This window comes from Castor canadensis, chromosome 4 (assembly GCF_047511655.1).
Source record: "Castor canadensis chromosome 4, mCasCan1.hap1v2, whole genome shotgun sequence".
In the NCBI taxonomy this organism is placed as follows: Eukaryota; Metazoa; Chordata; class Mammalia; order Rodentia; family Castoridae; genus Castor; species Castor canadensis.
Window position 1 is genome coordinate 91,350,312 of NC_133389.1, and position 21,422 is coordinate 91,371,733.

The 21,422-nt window shown below is 36.6% G+C and overlaps 1 protein-coding gene across 9 annotated transcripts in view; it reads right to left on the reverse strand.

Annotated features, from left to right (window-relative positions):
• Positions 1-21,422, reverse strand: part of Zranb3 (zinc finger RANBP2-type containing 3) — a 226,460-nt gene that overhangs the window by 20,900 nt on the left and 184,138 nt on the right. For all 9 annotated transcript variants that reach the window (XM_074070642.1, XM_074070641.1, XM_074070638.1 and 6 more), the window contains 7 exons: positions 20,280-20,492; positions 16,471-16,562; positions 12,428-12,529; positions 11,097-11,239; positions 4,536-4,646; positions 3,519-3,921; positions 83-214 (listed from right to left, as the gene is read on the reverse strand). In XM_074070642.1, the coding sequence (XP_073926743.1) occupies positions 83-214; positions 3,519-3,921; positions 4,536-4,646; positions 11,097-11,239; positions 12,428-12,529; positions 16,471-16,562; positions 20,280-20,492 (1,196 nt within the window). The remainder of the gene's footprint in view (positions 1-82; positions 215-3,518; positions 3,922-4,535; positions 4,647-11,096; positions 11,240-12,427; positions 12,530-16,470; positions 16,563-20,279; positions 20,493-21,422) is intronic.

A 21,422-nucleotide genomic window follows, 5' to 3' on the forward strand; every position in this document is an offset into this window, starting at 1 on the left:
ACATAATCTCACATACCTGGGTGCACAATTTTCTACTAAACTGCTCAGGATAGTGTCAAAGCTGTCTGTGAGCTTCACTGACCTGTTTGTGACAGATTGTGCAGAGAGTCTGCAGGTTGTCCAGGGAGCACTGTCCCCCTCCCTCATATACTGGCTTGATGTGATCCACCTGCCAGAAATGTCCTTCTCCCGGGTTTTTTATCATTTCATTTAGCTGCAATAAGAACACACGACCAGCAATTTTCAACATACATTGCAGGAACTGTTGGTTTCGCATTGTGCAATCATGTTTATACAGCAAAATCATGAGGAAAATGCATTAGGATGGCTTTTTATAGCTTTCATTGTGAGTAAAAAAAAAAACCTCTAGGTTAGCAATTCAAAGCAATAAAATGCGTATCTGAAAAAGTTTTTTCCCTTACTTAACCCATTTTTAGAAAGTTATAAGTACAAAATACCAAGACTCCTGACAGACTGGGGATAATTGGTTGCTTCTGCACCCTTTGAGTTACTTTATATATCCAAAAGTGAGAAAAGAATAAGAACAGACCGGAAATTAAAGACTCCTTGATAGCTGTGTGCCAGTGGATGATGCCTATAATCCTAGCTACTCAAGAAGCAGAGATCAGGAGGATTGTGATTCATAGCCCCCTTGGGCAAACAGTTGGTAAGACCCTATCTTGAAAACACCCAACACACAAAAGGGTTGGTGGAGTGGCTCAAGCGGTAGAGCACCTGCCTAGCAAGTGTGAGGCCCTGAGTTCAAACCCCAGTACTGCAAAAAACAGAAAAACAAACAATCCCCCCCAAAAAACATCAATATTACTGATTCAATTTTTAATTACTGACTTAAACATATTTGTAACTGGGTAGGCTCAGTGCTCATGCCTGTAATCTTAGTTACTTGGAAGATGGAGATCAGGAGGCTGGCTTGTAGTCAAAGTCCATCGCTGGCAAAAAAATTGGCATGACCCCATCTCAATTAATACCTGGGTATAGTGGTGCATGATTGTCACCTCAGCTATGTGGGAAACATAAATAGATAGGTCACAATACAGGCCAGCACCAGCAAAAAGCAAGATGCTATCTCAAAAATAACCAAAGCAAAAAGGGCTGGAAGTGTTGCTCAAGTGATAGAGCACCTGCCTAGCAAGTGCAAAGGCTGAGTTCAAAACCAGTATTACAAAAAAAAAAAAAGTTACTATTTTATTGTCAGCTTAATACTGAAAGCTATCAACCAGAACTTTTATGTTACCCACCAGAGAACCTCCCAAGTTACTTAGACTAGAATGAAATTTCTAACACAAATCTCTCTAACTTGCGTATTTGTAATAAACAAAGATGCCCATTTAAAGCAGCCACTCTAAAGACCAGTCCATTCATGCACAATTTGTAGCCAATCAAGACCTACTTTAAAAAGAGATGTATTTTAGCATTATACCCAAGATAGTAAAACCAAGATGTACTATTGCAATGCAGCTGGTTAAGTATAACAAAGATGACTATGACAATTATTTTTAATATCTTGGTCTTGGACAAGGAGGAAATTGTAGTCAACTTCACAACCGCCAGCCATGGGAACCCATGATTCTTTCTAAGGCACTTTTAAGAGAGTTTGTTAGATCCTCTGTCAGTACAGTGACCTGATCAATAGTGTTGACCTGTGAGGAACATCAAGAGGCAGCAAGCTGGAGGAGGAAACCTTGTCTATCTGACCTTTGTCACTGCCTGCCATACTTTCTCTTCTGTACTAAACTCAATTTCTGTTAAAAGATGCATATTGATTGTTTATTTTTGAGGCTGGCATTGTTAGAAGCAGCTACAAATGACAGTCTAAATGGCATATTCATAGAAAAACAACCATTTGCTTCTGCCTTTTGTAACTATCTCTGAACAGCTTTCTCTCTTACAGATTCAATGATCCAAAAACTGCTTCTTTATTTTTTCCTAGTAACTGTATGACACATCACTTGGGGCCAGTAACAAACATTCCAAATTCACCTCTTGAAGGAATCACTACTTCTCTGCCTGGTACTCCCTAATCTGAGTCCTGTGATGCACCTTATCCTTATAGCACTTTGATTTTGGATGACTACCATGTGACATCTGCATTCCTATACAGGTTCTTTTGAGATGGCCTTTAGTCATTTCATGGTGCATCTCCTGGAAGCCTGCATGTTGAGGTAGCAGATAGTAACTGGAGTCTGATTGATATGTCTCAGATGGGTGCAACATATCACTTATCAATCAGACCAAAGGATCTTTTGGATATTATTAAAGAAACAGTGTATTTCTAGCTCTCAAAGATTTACTAATTCATCTTTATGGAGATGATTATGAATTAATCTACATAATGCAGCAATAGTAGGTAAAATATGTAATTTGTTTAGCTGGCAGGAATTCATTTAACATTTTAATAGTAATTTGAAAGCAATAAAATGTGTATAGGTCTTAAATTTGTTAGTAATTTGCATAGCTGAGAAATCAGATGAATTTTTTTGCAATCGAAGTAAAATTAAGCGCACTACAAAACTGCACATTTTGCTTTAGTTTAAAATTCAGAATCATTTCAGATAACATGATCAGAAATCCAGTTGAATTTTGGAATTGATCATTGTGATGTATAAACTACATTTTGTCACAAATTTCTTTACTAGAATTATGTTTTATAATGGAATGAACACACACACACACACGTGCGGGCTTGCTTACTATAATGAACTACATTCTTGAAGTTATCCATTTGCTCCTGTAATTCAATATTAACATTATGAAAAAGTGGAAATACCAGACTTAGGTGCATCTAGATACAATGTACCAACTGTTAAGATTTTTCCCAAAATAATGGAATCAGAATCTAATCAAGCCTCTTGATCTTATAATCAATATTCAGGAGAATTAAGGCAACAAAAAAACATGTCAAACAATACCATGAGGATACATGGTGACATCTAGAATGTAGGAAATCCTATAGGCAAATGATCCAGTTTCTTCAATAATAAATGGTGTTAAAAAAGGGATAGAGTGCTATTAGGGATTAAAAAAATCATAAAAGGCATAATGACGAAAAACAATATTTGAGACATTTTTTGACCCTCATTTGAACAAAGTGACTGTTGAAAGCATTTACCAAATGTGAACTTATTATTATTAAGGAGTTGTAATTGTGTTGGCTGTGATAACTTGTATTGGGATTATATTTAAAAGAAAGAGAAAGAAAGGGAGGGAGGGAGGAAGAAAGGGAAGGAAGAAGGAAGGAAGGAATGAAGAAAGTAAGGAAGGAAAGAAGACTTTACCTGTGAGATACATAATTAAGAGTGAACTGTTGTCTGGCATTTGCTTTAAAATATTCCAAGAGAAAAAAAAAAGACGTTAGGCAAAGGAAAGATGATGGTTATATGGGTGCATTATTATCTCTACTTTTGTATATATATATATTTGAAAACCTACATGTTAAAAAGCTAAAAAATCAAGTTAGTACAATGCTGCCTTCTATCTGTCACGTGGTTCTAATTTACCTGTTCTAATGGGAGCTTTGAAGTCCAGGTAGCATCCAGAAGGTTCTTCCTGTGACTTTTAGGGGCATCTCTCACACGTAAAAAGAGTTCTTGTGCATTCACATTACATAGCTGACACACACCATGTTCAGTTTCAAATACTTGGGCTCGTAGGTAACCATTATTAGATCGAATCCAAAATTCATCCTGACATTTCAGAGAGCAAAATCGTGAATCCCAAGCATTTGCTTTACACTCTTGCTTAGTTTGGCAAGTGGGATGCTGACAGTGAAGGCAAAGTGGGTTTCCTTCATTATCCATAGCTTGCAAATAGCCTTTGGATGTAGAAGGCTTCACAGTGAGATTAGCTTGGGTTGTGTAGGAATTGAGAAATGGGACACAGGCTCCATCTTCAAGAAGCTCTCTGCAATTGAATGAAACATTGAATAGGTAACAAATGAAGAACTACTCTAGTCATTGCTTCATATAAATGCTTTTAAAGTTTCTATATGGGAAAAACAGCAAACACAAGGTCCACAGATTTTGTGATTCAGTATGAAGATGAAATAGCTGTGGTCAGCACTCTATATTCCATGCCAAGCAAGGAAGACCAGGATATTAGAAAAATTAATTTGATATACGCTACCTCCCTTGGGAATTTAGATACCTTCATGTTAAACAATTAGACTTTGAAACATTCTTGAGAAGTCAGAAACTACTTTTTTAGGCTAGGAGAGGGCAGGCTAATGTAAAACTCCAACTAAAACTTAGTGGCGAACTCTCTCAGAGTGCTGGCTTACAGGATACAGGGAGTTTTCACAGCCATGAAGTGACAGAGTGAAGTAGCTGACAGTGCTGATAGGAATTAAAATAGGTAAACTCAGTGTTGATCAAATTAAAATCATAAACAAAACATGATGGGATATGTGCTCAGTTTGTTAGCATCAAAGGAAAAGGTACACTCCTCAACTATGATGAAAAGTCCTACACTGGGAAGGAGTATTTAAAGGAGTATTCTCGGTATTACTGTGTCCTTACTTTGTGGAAGGGTCCAAAGGCCTGGACTCCTTTGTGATCAGACGGACATGGCCCCCATCCTTCTTCACCTTGTCCATCGAGGCTACAGCAACATCTTCTCTGGTTATGTATCTAGAACAATTACATGTTAAGTAGATTTTTTTCTCTCTAATATAAAAGTTTCTCTATTTCATGTTCACAACAATAGAAGCAAAAACAAGATACAATTCTATTTATTATATTAATACTAAAGTTAGAAAATGGAGTGTTCATCCTTTATCTTGCTATTCATTAATATGGGAAACACATCTCATTGCTCCAGTTAGTCACCTCAAGGTTCATTTTCCTAAGAAATTCAAGAGTCCTTAATTCTCCTTTGGACCAATTTTCAAAATGAAGGTGAAAAAAGGAGTGGGTGTTGGATTAAGAAATGATTAAATACATGTAGAACTGATAGCCTTAAGGAAACTTCTTGTCAAGCTGTGCAGAAACTTTCCAAATACATGACCTCCCTCTTGGTCTTCTCTCCAAGACTCCTCCAAATCACCTTCGTCAGTTGCAACAGAGTATCAGTGTTCTGTGTAAAGGGATCTTTTTTTTTTTTTAAAACTAAACTAGATTCAATCATATCACTTATAATCTCAAGGTTGTTCCCATTAGCATCGGCTTATACAAGGTTTATGGAGTCTTCTACTGAAACAAAGCCACTCTTGATGTGGGATTCAGAACCTTACTACACAACAGTATCACTACCACACAATGGTTTAGGGACTGGAAGTAAAGAGGAAAGTAATTCTAATTAAAGGTGACGGGGGAATTTAAGTAAGTGAAATTCAATTACCCAATTAATTTCTTCTAATTAGTATGGCCCAGTTTCTCTGGTAGTTTATACCTGTTGTAGATTTTTAAAAATTAGTTTAAACATGAATTTCTTCATATTTTTGAGTACTTCTTCATTTGGTATCTTAACAATAAAAATGAAAGTTCAATAAAAATGGAATTGTGCAATTGTATGGAAAAATTTTGCTTTTATGCTATTATAGTAGATTTAATAATAAAGTTTTCCTTTCTCTGTAGAGTATCTCATTAATCTTTGATTAGGTGATATGTGCACAGGGTTCTAGGGCTAAAAGGCATGTAATACTTTATATGGTAAAGAGCTAAGTTTCCTTCCCATTCCCATCCTTCTTTCTTTCTTCCCTGGCTACCCCTATTGCCAGTTTTTAATTCTTTTAATAGAAATAATTTTGCTTTTTCTGTGCATAGGTATATAGCTGTTATTTATTTTTGCATCTTTATTAATGTATAGTTCATATACCATTAAATTCACCACTCTGAAATTTAAAAATTAGTACATTTTACTATATTCACAAGGTTGTGCAATCATCACCACTATCGAATTTTAGAACACTTTCATCTAATTCCCCATTTCCAAAAGAAACTTATACACATTAGCATTCACTGCCCATACTTTCTACTTTTAGAAATCACTGATAGTGTAGTAGAGACACTAACCTTCACCTGTTTTTTTTTTTTGACTGAACCTAGATCTCAGAGATCTTTCTACATTAGTATATGTCATTTAATTATTTGGCTAAATCATGTAATGTATCTAACCAGTTTCTGATTAATGAGCATTTAGGTTGTTTCCAATCTTTGCTATCACTAACAAGGCTACAGTAGTTATCTATATACACTGTATTTTGTACACATTAAGTATATACAGAATAAATAGAATTCCTGGGTTAAAAGTCCTGAGTGCTTTAAATGTGGGTAGATTTTGACAAACTGTTCTCTTCTGAGGTTGCAGTTTACATCTCCACCAGTAATGAATGACTTTCACTAGTACAACCAGTCTGGCATAGTAGTGTGTGCCTGTAATCCTAGCACTTGAGAGGCAAAGGCAGGAGGATGGAGGATTTTAAAGCCAGCCTAGGTGACATAGCAAAACCTTATCACAAACAAACAAACCCTCTTTTAGTAGCAATAGTTATCTCTTCATAAAAGCTCTAAATTTGCATTTTTCCTATGACAGTATAAATGCATATATTTTCACATGTCTGCTTTTCCACTTGTGTGTGTGTCTTTCTTAAAGCAAAAACCAAGTCAAATTGCAGTTAATTCTTTTTGAGTTCTTTAATTTTCCATTTTAGTTCCTAAACTTGCTCCAAGCTCCTCCTTTCTTCAACTATTTTATTCCTTTGACAAAAGGAATCTCAGGATTCTAAATGAACTCAAAACCTACCTGACTTTGAGGGGCAATGAAATATTAAGCCCTGCCTCAGGTATTATTCAATGTGCAAAAACCTAATTCAGTAACTTTAAAAGATTCTGAGAAATCTAATCAGAAATTTAAGATCTAAAAATAACCTCTTTCATATAAGAGGTTTAAGCATAAATTTTTGGAAAGCACAAGAAACAGACTGATCAACCCCATAGGAGATGACAAGTTTTCAAATCTAGTTACAAGTTGCGGATAATCGTCTATTGAGGTTTGTAACAAAGTTCTAAATATACCAACTCCCAAAAGGATTATGGTAAATTCCAATTTTGGCAAACAGGGAAGCAAGAATGTTGTTTACTAAGCTAATTCCTAGATAGGGATAAGAATGGAAGATGGCAGTTTTTATAAGAAGATTGTGTGTTGGAAAGTGACGTGTGCTAACAAATAATCCCAAACTCTGGATCGCTGCCAACTTTGTAGATCAGCTGCAGATAGAGGATAAGTAGGTGGCATCCTAAATATGACAGGGTTTGCACTAAATCTGGCCTGCTTCAGGAACCAACACACTGGCTGGTAGTCTTGGCTTCCACTCTCATCTAAGAATAAGCTACCTGAAAGCTGGCTGTTAGATCTCAGCTTGGATGAGGCCTGGAAACTTGTGGAGTCACTGGAGGATAATCTTGTTGGAGACCCAACCATTGCTTTTGAGGGAATTTTCAGTTAGTACTTACATGTTTTTTGTTTTTTTGGGTTTTTTTTTAGCCATTCAATATTTTTTTTAAGAGATGAGTCCTCCTTTCTTCTGGCCCAGAATACTAATGGCATTCTAGATGAGTGAGGAAAGTCTGAAGAGTTTCAGTTTTCAGTGTAACATCTCTCGTGTTACCTCCACTAAGTGGGGAGGCTGGGTCTACAGGCTCTCTGGTTCAGAAAATAAACTGACAGGATGGTGAGAGGGAAAGAAATCCAGAGTCTAACTCCTCATATAGACTTCCTGTTGTTCAGTCCTATCTTTCACAACTGCTTTTAGAGATATATGATTACTCTAAAATACTGAAACTTACTGAGGTTCTGTTATAAGAAATTAGTGTTCCTGATGGCATTTCCTCTCTGCAGGTGCATAAGTTTCATACTAAGACTCTGCTAAATTCATTTCCAAGGAGGACTGCTCCTCACTACCTCTCTAATCAATCACCAAGGACTCTAGGGATTCATTTTGTTTTCTTCATTCTCACTGCTAATGCCTTAATAAAGGTCCTCTCCATTGTTGTTTGGGTCTACTACAACAGCCTTTTAACTTGGGTGGTAGGCAGAAATTCTCTCCTCTCTCTCTCTCAGACTCATGGGCTCAAATGATCATTTTGCCTCAGCCTCCCTAGGTGGTGGAGATACAGGCATGTACCATTATTGTGTCTGTCTTAGGTAGAATTAAGACAACCCTAGTATTTCCATTCTCAGGTTATCTAACCAATCACTAATCTAGGTAATGCTACAAAGGGACTACAAAAATGTAATTAAGGTAATTTAAAGTTAGTAGACCTTCAGATAAGGAGATTACTGAGTAGGCCTGATATAGTCCTATGAGCCTGTTAAAGCAGATGAGGTTGACAGATTCCAAGCACAGCATCTGATATATTGCTGCTGACCATGAGATGCAGGGGCCCATGTGCGGGGATTGGAGAAGAGTTTCTAGGAATTGATAGTGGCTTCTAGCTGAGTTCTATGGAAGTGAGTACTGCTAAAATCTGAATGAGCTTGGAACTAGATTCTTGTTCAAGTCTACCAATTTGAGTCCATTTGGCCAATATCTTCATTTTAGACATAAGATTCACAGCAGAGAAACCAGCAAGAATCACTTTAAGCTGGTGCTGGTGGCTCACACCTATAATCCTAGCTACTCAGAAGGCAGAGATCAGGAGGGTCATGGTTCAAAGCCAGACCGGGCAAAATAATGTGAGACCCTATCTTGAAAAGATCCATTACGAAATAGGGCTGGTGGAGTGGGTCAAGGTGTAGGCCCTCAGGGGGAGGCAGTGAGGTCCAAACAATGTATATACAGGTGAGTAAATGTAAAAATGATAAAAAAAAAGGTGTAGGTCATGAGTTCAAGTCCCAGTATGAAGAAAAAAAAAAGAATCAATTTTAACTTCTGATTAATAGAACTGTGAGATAATAAATGTGTGTTATTTTAAGATGCTAACTTTGTGGTAATTTGTTATGACAGCAATAGGAAATCAATGTTACATCTCCCCACTTCACATTTTGCACTTTTTTGATCTAATCTCCTAACTGTTGCCAGAGTGAGCTCTTAAAATCTGATGCTTTTTAATACAAGATATAGTCTTAATATATTATCTACATTTAATTTAATAATTAACACTGTGTGTTTGATTTTGGTTTGTATTATTGGTCAACTTTTTCTATTACACATGAACAGTCATCTCTCTCAGCTGATTCTTTAAGTAGTCCTTCATGTTTAATGGAGAAGAAATAATAAAGCATGCCTGGAAATTTAGTTGGCTGTGAATTCAGTTATGAAGGGAATTATGATCATGTAAGAAAGACAGGAGCAACACTTCAACTAAGACCGTGGTTACAAAAATTAGAAATACAGAGAAGTCTAGAAGAAATATTGAAAAAGTGAAATAGGCATAATGCTTTTTGATATGTGTTCACATGCATATATGCTTATGTGTAGCTGGGTACATATGTACATGCATATATATGTATAAATGCATACACATATTTTAAGTATATTTTTATATAAAGTAATACATTATGTTTATGGGAAAAATTCAACCAGTACAGAAGAGTTTGGCCCAAACTGGTAACTCATGAACAAACCAGTTAGAGGACTTTATTTGAATAAGAACGTATTTTATTTTTAAATCTGAACTTGCATGACTTTAGTTGGGCTATGTACTGCCTGATTTGCTGTCATCTCAACCCACAACTCATCCTTTTCTAGATTTAAACAGGATCTACTCATTTGTTGATAGTTCTTGCTTTTGCTTTTTTTTTTTTAACTCATGAGTTTATAATCCTGACAAAGTATAAAGCACCTACAACCTCTATAAATCCCCTAATATTATGCCCTAAAGCAAGATTTCTTAATAGTGGAACTACAGACATTCTGAAAAAGAAATTTCTTTGTGGGTGCATTCCTATTCACTGCAGGATTTTCAAACAGCATCCTTGGCCTGTACCCACAAGATGCTCCAAGGTTGCATTCCCAAGTCCTGACAATCTAAAATGTTTCCAGAGATTGCAACTCTAGGGGGGATTGCCCCTAGTTGAGAATCAATGTCCTAGCAAAATCTCTGGTAAGGGTTTTAAGGTATCTTTCCAGGTAATTTCTAGATCAATAATAGCACTTACATATCTGTGTCTCCATCCCTTTTTAAATATTTATTTTTATTCTTAACAATTTATCACAAGTATTGCTCCTTATTCTCATATGCAGAGTACCTGATGCCATATTTTGAAATAGCTAAAGAGAGTTTCAGAATTTATTGAATCATACCCCCTATACCATTGATTTTTTTTTTCATCTGTGTACAAAGAAAAAAACTAGAGCACTGAGACCACAAAGTGATGAAATGGAAGAACTATAGGTATATGCAGACATCAAGAGCTCAGGGGCTTTCTCTGCCAGTGCTGCTGTTTGGTTTGTTGCTTTGTGATCTCCTCCAAAGCAAGAACCAGGCTAAAAAGGCAGATGACCACTTTTCCTGCTAATCCTTGCTTCATGCTAAGAGAAGTCTACAGACAATCAGGATTTGAGACCACACAAAAGGATTCTTGAGTGAGCAAAGATGACTGTGATGACATGAAAGGAAAGTAAGTTTACAGAGATGAGGCAACTGACAGTAACAAATGTGTCACAGCTAACCTTTGCTTTTATTTAATTTCCATCCATGCATGATGCTACTTTCTACTTCTTGAAAGGTAGTGATTCATTCAAATAGAACCAACTCCTCTGCTGCATGGCACCCAAGACTAATACCACAGGAGGGCGAAGAAGGTGGGGGCTCACCACATGCTCTGAGGTTCTAAGAGAAAAAGTCTTCCTGTTATTAATAAGTACCCCAGGCTTAACAGGTTGCAAATTGCACCAGCTCATGAGTCTGGCCTCTCTGGTGAACAAGATCTGGACAATTTGATGTCTTCTAGTAGATTTGTTCAAATTTATCAAATATCTAGTTATTTTGCCATGAAATAATAGAACTGTGATTTTATGTATAATTTTTCTCTTAACTCATCAAGATTTCATTAGTGGTTCCGTAAAATGCTTCAGACCTCCTGTAGAAATAACCATGAAAAATAATACCACACAAAATAAAAAAGACAAATCATACCTTTTGGTACAATTTTGTTTGGTTTGTTGTTTTGTGATCTCTTCCAAAGCAAGGACTGGGCTACAGAACAGCTGCCCACTTTTCCTGATTATCCTTTGTTTCATAGCAGTTAGATTACTCCATTCTCGAACAAACCTCAAAATCTGGCAGAAAATGAAATAATGAAAAGAGTTAACAGCTCACCAAGCATCTTCCTTTGAAAGTAAGGCTATTTACTACATGAGAAAGTAATCTTTTTCATATTCCCCAAAACAGGTTTTAAGTTCCACAATTTAAGGCTTCCTTCAATTTGATGGAGTTTTCGTACCTTCATTGTAAACTATCTGTGGCTAATTCTAAAAAAAACTTTTTCAATCCAAAGATTCTCCAAAGGCACATTTCAGAACACTCTGTGTATGTCCTTAACACACACATGGACCAACTGATAATTCACTCAGAGTCAAAAACAGGGCTAGAAATACAAATGTGAGCAATAGCCAAGGCAAAATTTGTGTTGGGGGCAGCAGGACTTGCAGAGGTTAACAGAGTGACAGTGAAATATCTGGGAATCATTTTGTATCTGAAGGCCAAGTTATAGAAAAAGTCACCAAAAATCAGGGTCATTTTTATTAGGGTTACCAATTAACCAATTTTAGATAATTGGCTATTTTGAGGAGTTGGGATCTAAGAGTCAGAATTAGCTGATACCAAAGAAAATAGCTGATTGCTACCTTTCCTTTAGCAGCTGACCCCTGGGCAATGCTTCATTTTTCACTTAGAGTGTCAAAAAAAAAAAAAATCTTTTTTTTTTTTTTTTTTGTTTTAAAGGTAGACTACATGCTGGGTCAGTCTGTGCACACAATAATCTTCTTAGCAGTGAGGGTAAATCAGTTACAGATCAGAATTAAGGCTTCCCTGGTAAGTACCTGGCCTGAAGCTGCATGCTGGTGATTCTGACAATGACTTGAGAGTCACCCAACATGACATTAGCTCTGTTCTCAGAATTTGTCATTGTTTGGAACTTAACCTTAAGATATAAAATGTGATTCTGACAGAAACAAGTAACACAGTTGCTAATCCTGTGAATGAGAAATTAAATGATGTGAGGATGATTCTATCCACAGAAACAGCAGCTCTAGGTGTGATCATTCACCAAGGAAACAGATTTCACATTTATTCTCAGCACCAAGGTAATTAATAGACACTGCCTGGATTGACAAAAATGCAGCCAGCGACTGGATTCTGCAATAGGCCACGAAGCACTGATTTTTTAAACTCAAAATTATCATTAACATTATTAAAACCATTTTCTTTAAAATGAATACAACTATTTTATTTAAAACTAGTCTTACCAGTGAGCGATTTTGTTTCAGTTGAAAGCTTGCTGGTAAATCGTCCCAAAGGTCTAATTTTATATCCAAAGGAATGAAATTACAGTTCATCTGTTTTCCATCCTGATTATAGATTAGAAGGATATTATTAATCCATTTTTGTCTGGAAGCACTAGTAACTACTTTAAAAGAAAATAATTATGACACAGTATGTCTAGTCTCCTAATAAAGTGGGAGCACATTCTAAACAAGAGTCCACCCAATGAAGGACTTCCATGAAGTCCTTCCATGAAAGACTGTGAGATGAAGATGGGAGACAGGCTCTCCTTTTCTCTCTGTGGGCCTGCCCTGCCCACATCTAGTCTAAGTCTTCTGCTGTCAGCCTGGGATACTGTGCTTACTGCTCTGTTATACTCCCCCAATGCCTAATCTTGGAAACAGGTAGTCAAACAAAAAAATCTGTACACTGCAAATCAATACAGAAGAACATCCCTCCCCCCTCTCTCTCTTTTTTTTTTTTTTGCAGTACTGGGGCTTGAACTCAGGGCCTTTACCTTGAGCCACTCCACCAGCCCTTTTTGTGATGGGTATTTTCGAGATAGGGTCTTGAAAACTATTTGCAAGGGTTGGCTTCGAACAGCAATCTTACTGATCTCTGCCTCCTGAGTAGCTAGGATTACAGGCGTGAGCCACCAGTGCCTGGCTAGAACATCCCATTTTTTGATGATAAACAGTACAACCATTCTAAAATTTCACAAACTTCTTTATAAGCACTGAAAATGTCTCATTTTCTATTCACTGAATTTGTCTATTCAGTGCAAGAAATAGACTGAATATCACCCCTCAAATGGGTTGACAAACCTGTCTATTGTTACAGAAACAAGAAGGTAGACAGTAATTCTAGAGAAATTATTTTGAAATTTATTCCCTAAAGTAATGTCGCGATGTGGGTCCATAGAGACTGGTTGCCAATGGCACCACATGGAGAGTAAGTGAAACTGCATTTAGGTCTGGATAATAAGCTACACAATGTCCTAAAATCTCAAAGGTAAAAAGTAACCAGTATAGTCAATTAAATCCAAGTGGAGGTTGTTTCTTTTTTAAAAAGGAAGAATGACTAATGTAAAAATAGGTTGTATTAACAAGAGTTCAACTCATATTCGAATTCTTATAGCCAAAAAGAAATGTTATAACTCCCACACCACAAAAGTACTTACATATTGATTTAAAATTTAGACATGTAAATGTAGTATGCAATTCTAAACACATGTAATATGTAACTCTAAAGTTTAGATATATAATTGCAATATCTAACTCTAAACCCTTGATTTAGGATTAGGGTTGAAATGAACCATTCTAAGTAGGACACAAGATGTTGAATGTCTGCTGCTGACTTTTCCTTTAAGGTGTACAGTGAACTAAAAATTTTATCTAAATTTCTACTTCTACCCATGAGTAATCCATACCCTAAATATCAACTATGTCTGGCACAGGGAGGTTTTCACAAGTGAATTTAACAAAACAAATACCCAGACCTAAAAGCTAGAAAGAGCAAAGGTTAGGAATTTCAAACACAAATTCTTTATCAATTAAAGCAGAAACTAGTAGATTACTCAATGTCTCTCCTAACAAGACAATGATCCAAATCCAGAAAATCATCCCAGGGACCAAAATGATCCCTCCCAGTTTTAACAGCCATCTCAATCACCCAGTCCCACTACCTTTAACCAACTGTATTCCCCCAACTCTCCAGTATAAAACTAGGAGATGGGGACCACCATTTTGAGTTTTGTTCCCATTTCCTGTGTGGGGAACAAGAAATGTTTCTCTCTTTTTCTTCCCCCCAACTCTACCTCATTGCTCTCACTCTAGAGACAACTTGCTTTCAGTCTGTTGAAAGTGTATTCCTTTCCTAATAAACTTTACTGTTACCTTTTTTTTTCCCTCAGTACTGGCGCTTGAACTCAGAGCCTTTACCTTGAGCTACTCCACCAGCCCTTTTTTGTGAAGAATTTTTGTAGAGATAGGGTCTCGTGAACTATATTATATGCCTGGGCTGGTTTCGAACAATGATTCTCCTGATCTCTGCCTCCTGAATAGCTAGGATTACAGGCATGAGCCAGCTCCGGCTTTGACTGTTCACTGAATCTTTGAGTCTTGCCTGAATTCTTCTCCCGCCAGACACAAGAACTGAGGTAATTTTTAGGACCATTTTTCCGGTAACACAACCATTAAAATACATTTGAGATTACTGACAGGTATGTCAAGAAGGAGAGGTAGGTTGTGCTGCATAGGCCAGGTGGTAGAGTCAGAACGGGGGTCAGCAAGGCTGTCACCGCCTTTTGGTTGGCAGCAGGCACACACTATTCTCTACTAGGAGTTTGTAGTTTCTCTACATCTCCACTCCAAGGGGGAAAACACTGACCAGACCGTCACAGTATAGAATAAAATGTTTGAAGAATTTAAGGGCTTCTGAATTCTTGGTGTTCGCTAACTGTTATCTATCTGCCTCTAGGCTTCTCAACCTTCAAGCCTCTTGGGGATCACTTTTTCATTCCTTTTGTGATGATTTGAGGGGCACAGCTTGGCACTTTGTGCCCCTGGGGGTGAAGGTAGCTCAAGACACTTAAACGTGCCTGAAGATGAGCAGAGGAGTTCTTGGTGCTCCTCCCAGTCTGTCTCACCGCATCTAGAGACTCAACAGGGTGGGTAGAGTCCATGCTCATAAGAGGAGCACTGACTTCTGCTTGGCTTTATTCTTGATTCTATCTCACTGTAGACCCCATGCTGGATGCTGCTTGGGGATTTTGGTATTCATGTTCCTGCCACTTCCTTCTAAATGAAGATTATTACATGGTACGCCATCTGTCTGGATCTATATTTGATTTAGTAAAAATCCTTAACTGAAAGTTTGGTCACGTTCTCTTTTAAAAGGCATGTTTTCCATAGAATGGACCATGACGTTAAAAAAATTAGAAGTATTATTTTATTATACTTACTTAGAAAATTGAAATTATAGACCCAGTAAAAGTTTTTTAAATATCTGCAAACTTTTTCTTGAATACTTATATTAGTTTAATGAGGATAAAGATTCCATATGGTCTCCCAGAGCCTCTCAGGGGGGTCCATAAACTGACAAATGTTTTTGCAACAACTATAAGACATTGTTTTTTTCAAAAATGTGTGAAGTTTTCCAGCAGCTATGTGATATACCAAAACAAAATGAATATAAAGGCAGACATGAGAATCCTACTGTCTTCTATTGAGACTTTAGAGAAAACTGCTAAACAATGTAAAACTGTCTCTCTTCTCACTACACCTCTTTCTGTTTTGGAAAATATAATTTTCATGGAAATATATTATTTATATAAATATGTACTGGATTTATTACTGTTACTTCAAAATGGATCCAGAAATGAATATTTTAAGTGTCCTCATTTTAAATACTGAATATAGTAAATATCAACAGATACACCTATAAAAACAAAAGCTCTTTGGAGTCCTCAACACATTTTTAGGGGTACAGTGGGGTCCTTTCAAATAAAGTTTGAGCGTCACTGACCCGGTCTATGGCAGGAATTTAAGTGATTATATCACAAAAGCGTCGATCTTTATTCAGCATGGAGAGGCAGGTTTGGTGTCTATAAAAATGTGGCAGCTTCTGCTGCTTCAAATGATCAGTGCCGGAACTAACACTTACTGAGAGTCTGTGAGGGTTACATACTGTGCCAAGTGCTTTACAGGACTTAACTTTTTTTTATCCTTGCAATAAATTCTCTCTACATTTTATAGTTGAGGAAATCAAAATACAGAGCAGTTAGGTAATGTGTCTAAGATTACACAGTAACAGATTTAAACCAAGGCAGTCTTGTCCTGGAGTCTATGAACTTTAACAACTATGCTGTTTTGCCTCTCATTGCCTTTAGATTTAACACAGGAATCTGATAGCTAGCTTTAAGGGGAAAAAGACTAGAGATCTGGCTCACTGGTAAATAGCTCCATTGAAAAATGAAAAAGAGGAAGCCTTTTTACATTTCATGCTGCAGAATCTGCATGATGCTTACCTTAGTATAGAGGTGAATCCGGTCAGTATTCATACTTGCACAAAACATTAAGGCATCATACACTGGCAGAGTATCTGAGCTCTTGAACTGCTCTAATAAAGAAAACGAAAGACAATCTGAAGGCTCATCTGCTCTATCTACAATAGTTTATTTTAATCTTTTGTAGGTTAGAATGATTAAATAGCTATGTCAAAAAATCAACATATTTGACAAAGAACATGTATCTAGGCTTAAAATAAAATTCCCATGGTAGGCCATCTAACATCAGTGGTATGGTAACCAGTTACTTTTCATTTTGCTAATGACCTAACAAGAAACAAACAGATACAGAATTAGCTGAAAAGATATGAGTTAGGCCTAAGGGACACTTTCCTGCCACCAGGAATTGTTACTAGTTGTGAAGGAATTTAGAATCTCTCCCTTTTGCTAAAGTATATTGAAGTTGACACTAAATGGGCACCATTTTGATTATCAGTAGCAATGTGGTTGTGTTGAGGGCCACTTAAATGCTTTATGGCCTGGTCCCTCACGTTCATAAAAGCAGACGAGTGGACATACTTATTTTTGGGTAATTATTTTAAAGCCTTTTCTCAGTCTCCTTCTCCAACATGCTGCAAGGGAGAAAGGATTATCAAAGCAAGTGTAAAATAAGAATAATATTTAATGCTTACTAAGCACAATGTTCCAGACACTGTTCTAAGTATTGTCCTAAGTATGCACACCTCACAAATAAATAGTGCATTTTTAAACAACAGAAAACAGGCACATCAATCTGGGTAAGGTCGCAAAACTAGTAAGAAGATTTAAACCCAGTAATCTGGTTCCAGAGCTTGTACTCTTAACTCAACCATAGTTCCTCAGTGACCTTTTAAAGTACTTTCCCAGAGCTAGGATTTGTTTGTTCTACTTGGTGATATCATCATAATTTTTCTAATTATGGCATTGGTTGGTCACTTTACAAATTTGATTTGACCAAGTGTGGTTAAAAAAAAAATTCCCACATGCATTATGCAGCTTAGCTGGTGCAGAAAGCAATCAAGTCAGTCTTGCATTATCATCAGTTCTGTTTAAACCCTATGTATCCCAAGCATTCTTGTTTTTTCCTCAACAGTGGTTTCCTTGGAACTATATGCCAGTGGATACTAAGGGTTTACTGTATTTAATCAATTCAAAGATGGGACTATTAGGGAATGGCAATGAGACTGGAGGAGGGGTCAGAGAGAGAGGAGTGCAAGAGAGGATAGAAGGGAGGGTAGACAAGATCAAGGCATGATATATGAACATATGGAAATGGCACAGTGAAATGCATTTTGTGCAATCAATATGTGCTAATAATAAAAAGTACTTTAACATCTCTGAAATTGGTGTTTCACAATTAACAATAATAGTGACACTTAAGGATCACTGTTGGCTGGTTATGAAGAAGTTGAATGGCATGCAATGCATGAGCTTAGGCAAGGCCATAATACTACTGTCACTTCAGAACCACACATGAGGTACACACACTGTTGTTACTACATGTATTGAGTTTAACTTTAAGATAGCTCCAAAATTTTTCACTATGATTTGATATTGAAATGAAAAGTTACATATATATGTCAAAAAAACTTGGAAATAAAGTAGAGAACATAGTTAATATTAAAGAAGCAAATATATATTCCTGGAGGAATAAGCAAAATTTCTTATTTTCTTGCAAAGGAATAACAAAGTGCTTCATAGGACCTAAGAAAAAAAATCTCTGCAAATAGAGGAAGTTGTATTTTATTTGGACAACTGAGATAAGCAAAAGAGCTGCCTATTATTTGCCAAATAAAGTAAATGAATGCAGAAGATAGTGCCAAATACCCCAGAACAAATGTCAAGGTGAAGGACGGTGGTATGACCTGGTCTGGGTTACAGTTAAGGTATTATGTTATTGTATAACTGGCAGTTTTTTCTTTTTTAATGGTCCAGAAGTGCATTTCATAATCAATGTGTCTTTGTATTTGAAGAGCTATGCATTAATGTATAAAGATCAGAAGTCATTCTTTGAGAAAGGGAATTATCAGATCAGTTCTAAAGCAGTTAATATTCATTCTTGGCAGCAAACAGCTATATTGAACTAACATATTTCTCTTTTCAGTGTTTCCATGAAATGTAATTTTATAGTGTGAGACTAAACATGATGTCTTTGTTGAACATACAGCTATCCTTCCAGAACTCTAGACTTCTAGTTAGAACAAAACTATAGTTCCAGAGCAGAATGTATCGTTCTGACTCCAAAGGAGTGAATATAGGTACAATAAACATTTAACATAGTGTGCCTCCTTTGTCTTTTTTCTCTGTTTTTCATGGAAATCCATATTAGTAGGAAGATGTGATGTATAACTTACTTGAAGTTCTTAGCCCACTGATCTGAATAGTCAAAAAAAGGAAGCAGGGACAAGCATGGGGAAAATACTGGCATTGTCTGGAATGGATGAGGCCAACACAAATTTTACTGCCTGAATGGAAATTTTAAAAGTCTAGTGATTTTTAAAAGAAGTATTCATAAATTTAAGCTACCTTGCAACCCAAGCTTCATCAGTACTTCAGTGTTTTCTTTTACTCACAGCAGGAACAAGGAAACCAGAGAAAAACAAGAGTATAACCCCTCTGAGTCTACATTGTCTACTTAAGCACTATTAGAATTATACCTATACAGAATTCCACCTAAGATATTCCTCGGGAAGAACTTGAGGAATTAGAGGGAAAGAAAGCCAAGGAAAAGAAGAAAAGACAATGCACTGAGCTCAGAAATTTGTAAATGAGCATTTCATTTTAAAGCTATGAATCTGACTCCAAATTAATCAGTGTTTAATAGCTTAGAAGAAAAAGTTTGGCAGTCTCATCCCAACAATTTTGAGTTGGTTTTTATAAAAACCTATAGGTTACTATGGTCACTAAGCAAGTAAAAATGAACAGAAATACAAAGTACTCACAGTCTTTCCAGCTGGCCCATAAAAGTTTGTGATGCATGACTACAGGCTCATATTTGCTAACCATCATAGTTACAAATAATGAATGGAATCAGGCAACAAACAAATAAATCTGAGCCACTACATGGTTGGCTCCAAATATAGCTAAGATTCATACAGCCTTACAATCATGTTTCTTAAAAACAATTTATTTAAAAAAATTTTAAATGCCAGTAAAGTATAACCATTTAAAAGATAAAAGAATTCATGTGTAAAGGATTAATGATTTGTTAAAGGGTTGTTAATAATCTGTCAATTTTACTATTCTGTCCAAAAGTACCTTCCCCAAATCAAAACAACACCTTGTTGTGTGAATGGGCTAGGTTTGATTGAGGCAGGGCAACAGGCCTGGTGGCAACACATACAACTGTTTATTGGTTTTGTTCCAAGAGTAATGTCTTTTTATTTTTTTGGTGGGACTAGGGTTTGAACTCAGGCCTTTATGAATGCAAAGCAGGCTCTCTACTGCTTCAGCCATACCTCCAATCCATTTTTTTTTCTGGTTATTTTGGAGATGGTCTCAAAAACTATTTGCCCAGGTTGGCCTCGAACTGCAATCCTCCTAATCTCAAGTTGCTAGGATTACAGGCATGAGCCACAGGCACTCGGTTCGTGTGTAGTGTCTTAATGGCAACAGATAAACTCTGCTCTTCCAGCCATCTGGTGTTTATGGATGTGGTTAAAAGTGTTAGATATTTTTAATATAAAAGAAAATGAAAGACACCTGGAATAAGGTATTAATCACAAATCTAGTAAAAAGTATTATGTGTTAAAGTACATGGTTATTATTTGGACACTGGAAACAAGACTTACCATTATCTGCCTGGGGTGTATGACTGCCTTCCCTCTGAACTTCTGATGTTTCTTCATTGCCCTCAGTCAACTGGTCTGGTTCTGACAGTTCCAGGACTTGTTTTTCACAGTTGAAGCTAGCTTGAACTTTTTTGGAGGTGTCTTTCTGAGAATCATCTTCCTCATTTTTGTTTTTACCCCGAATAATATTGAGGCTGTCTATTTGTGGAATTGCTAAAATCAAATAATTTAAATTAAAAACCGTTAAAAATGTCACAACTAAGTCTTATAAAGAGAAACAATGTTAATATTTATTCATTCACCTAAAGCATTTATTGGGAGCCTATTATTTGCCCTGCTTGCTGGAGATTTCCTTGGTGGAAGAGATAGATAAAAATACAAACAAATAAGTATTGTATCTTCAGATAAAGAGACTCAAACTGGGTTTCTGTGAGAAAAGGAACTGGGGCAGGCAGAATGGTGAGGAAAGGGTGGAATCCAAAAATTTAAAGGAGCAGTATTAGAATATTATATACAGAAAAAATTGTCAGGGCCATGCTCTCTCGGGGAGTCCCATGTAAGCTCAGAGCTGTTCATGAACCTAGAAGCCTGGCCCAGGAGCTTGTATTTCTGGATTAGATTCTAAATATAACTGGAAACCAATACAGAGCTTTAGGCAGATGAATAATAAGATCTAAGTTTTTAAAGGATCACCTTAGCTGCTGTGCCCAGAAGGATCACAATTGGGGAAGATTAGATGGAACTACTGAGGTCTGGGGAAAAGATGACAGTGGCTTTTGAGTAGGATGGTAGCAATGAAGAGAAAGTGATTGGAATGGAGATTTATTTTGGAGGTTACTTAATGGATTGAGTGGGAGAAGTGAGAAAGATCAGGATACTGCTGAGGTTTTTAAACTGATATAGGGAAGATTAGGGACAACATTTGAGTGTTAAATGTGATGGTGGTGATGAATCAAGAATTCTATTTTGGACATATTAAACTTGAGGTTCCCATTAAATAGCCAGGCAGAAATGCTACATAGGTCACTTTGTAACAGTTTGGAATTCAAGTGAGATATACAAATCTAGGTTATTTCAGTTGCAAATTATTAAGTATAAACTACAGATGTTAAGAACAAATCAGAAGAAAAGCGTTCCTATTGG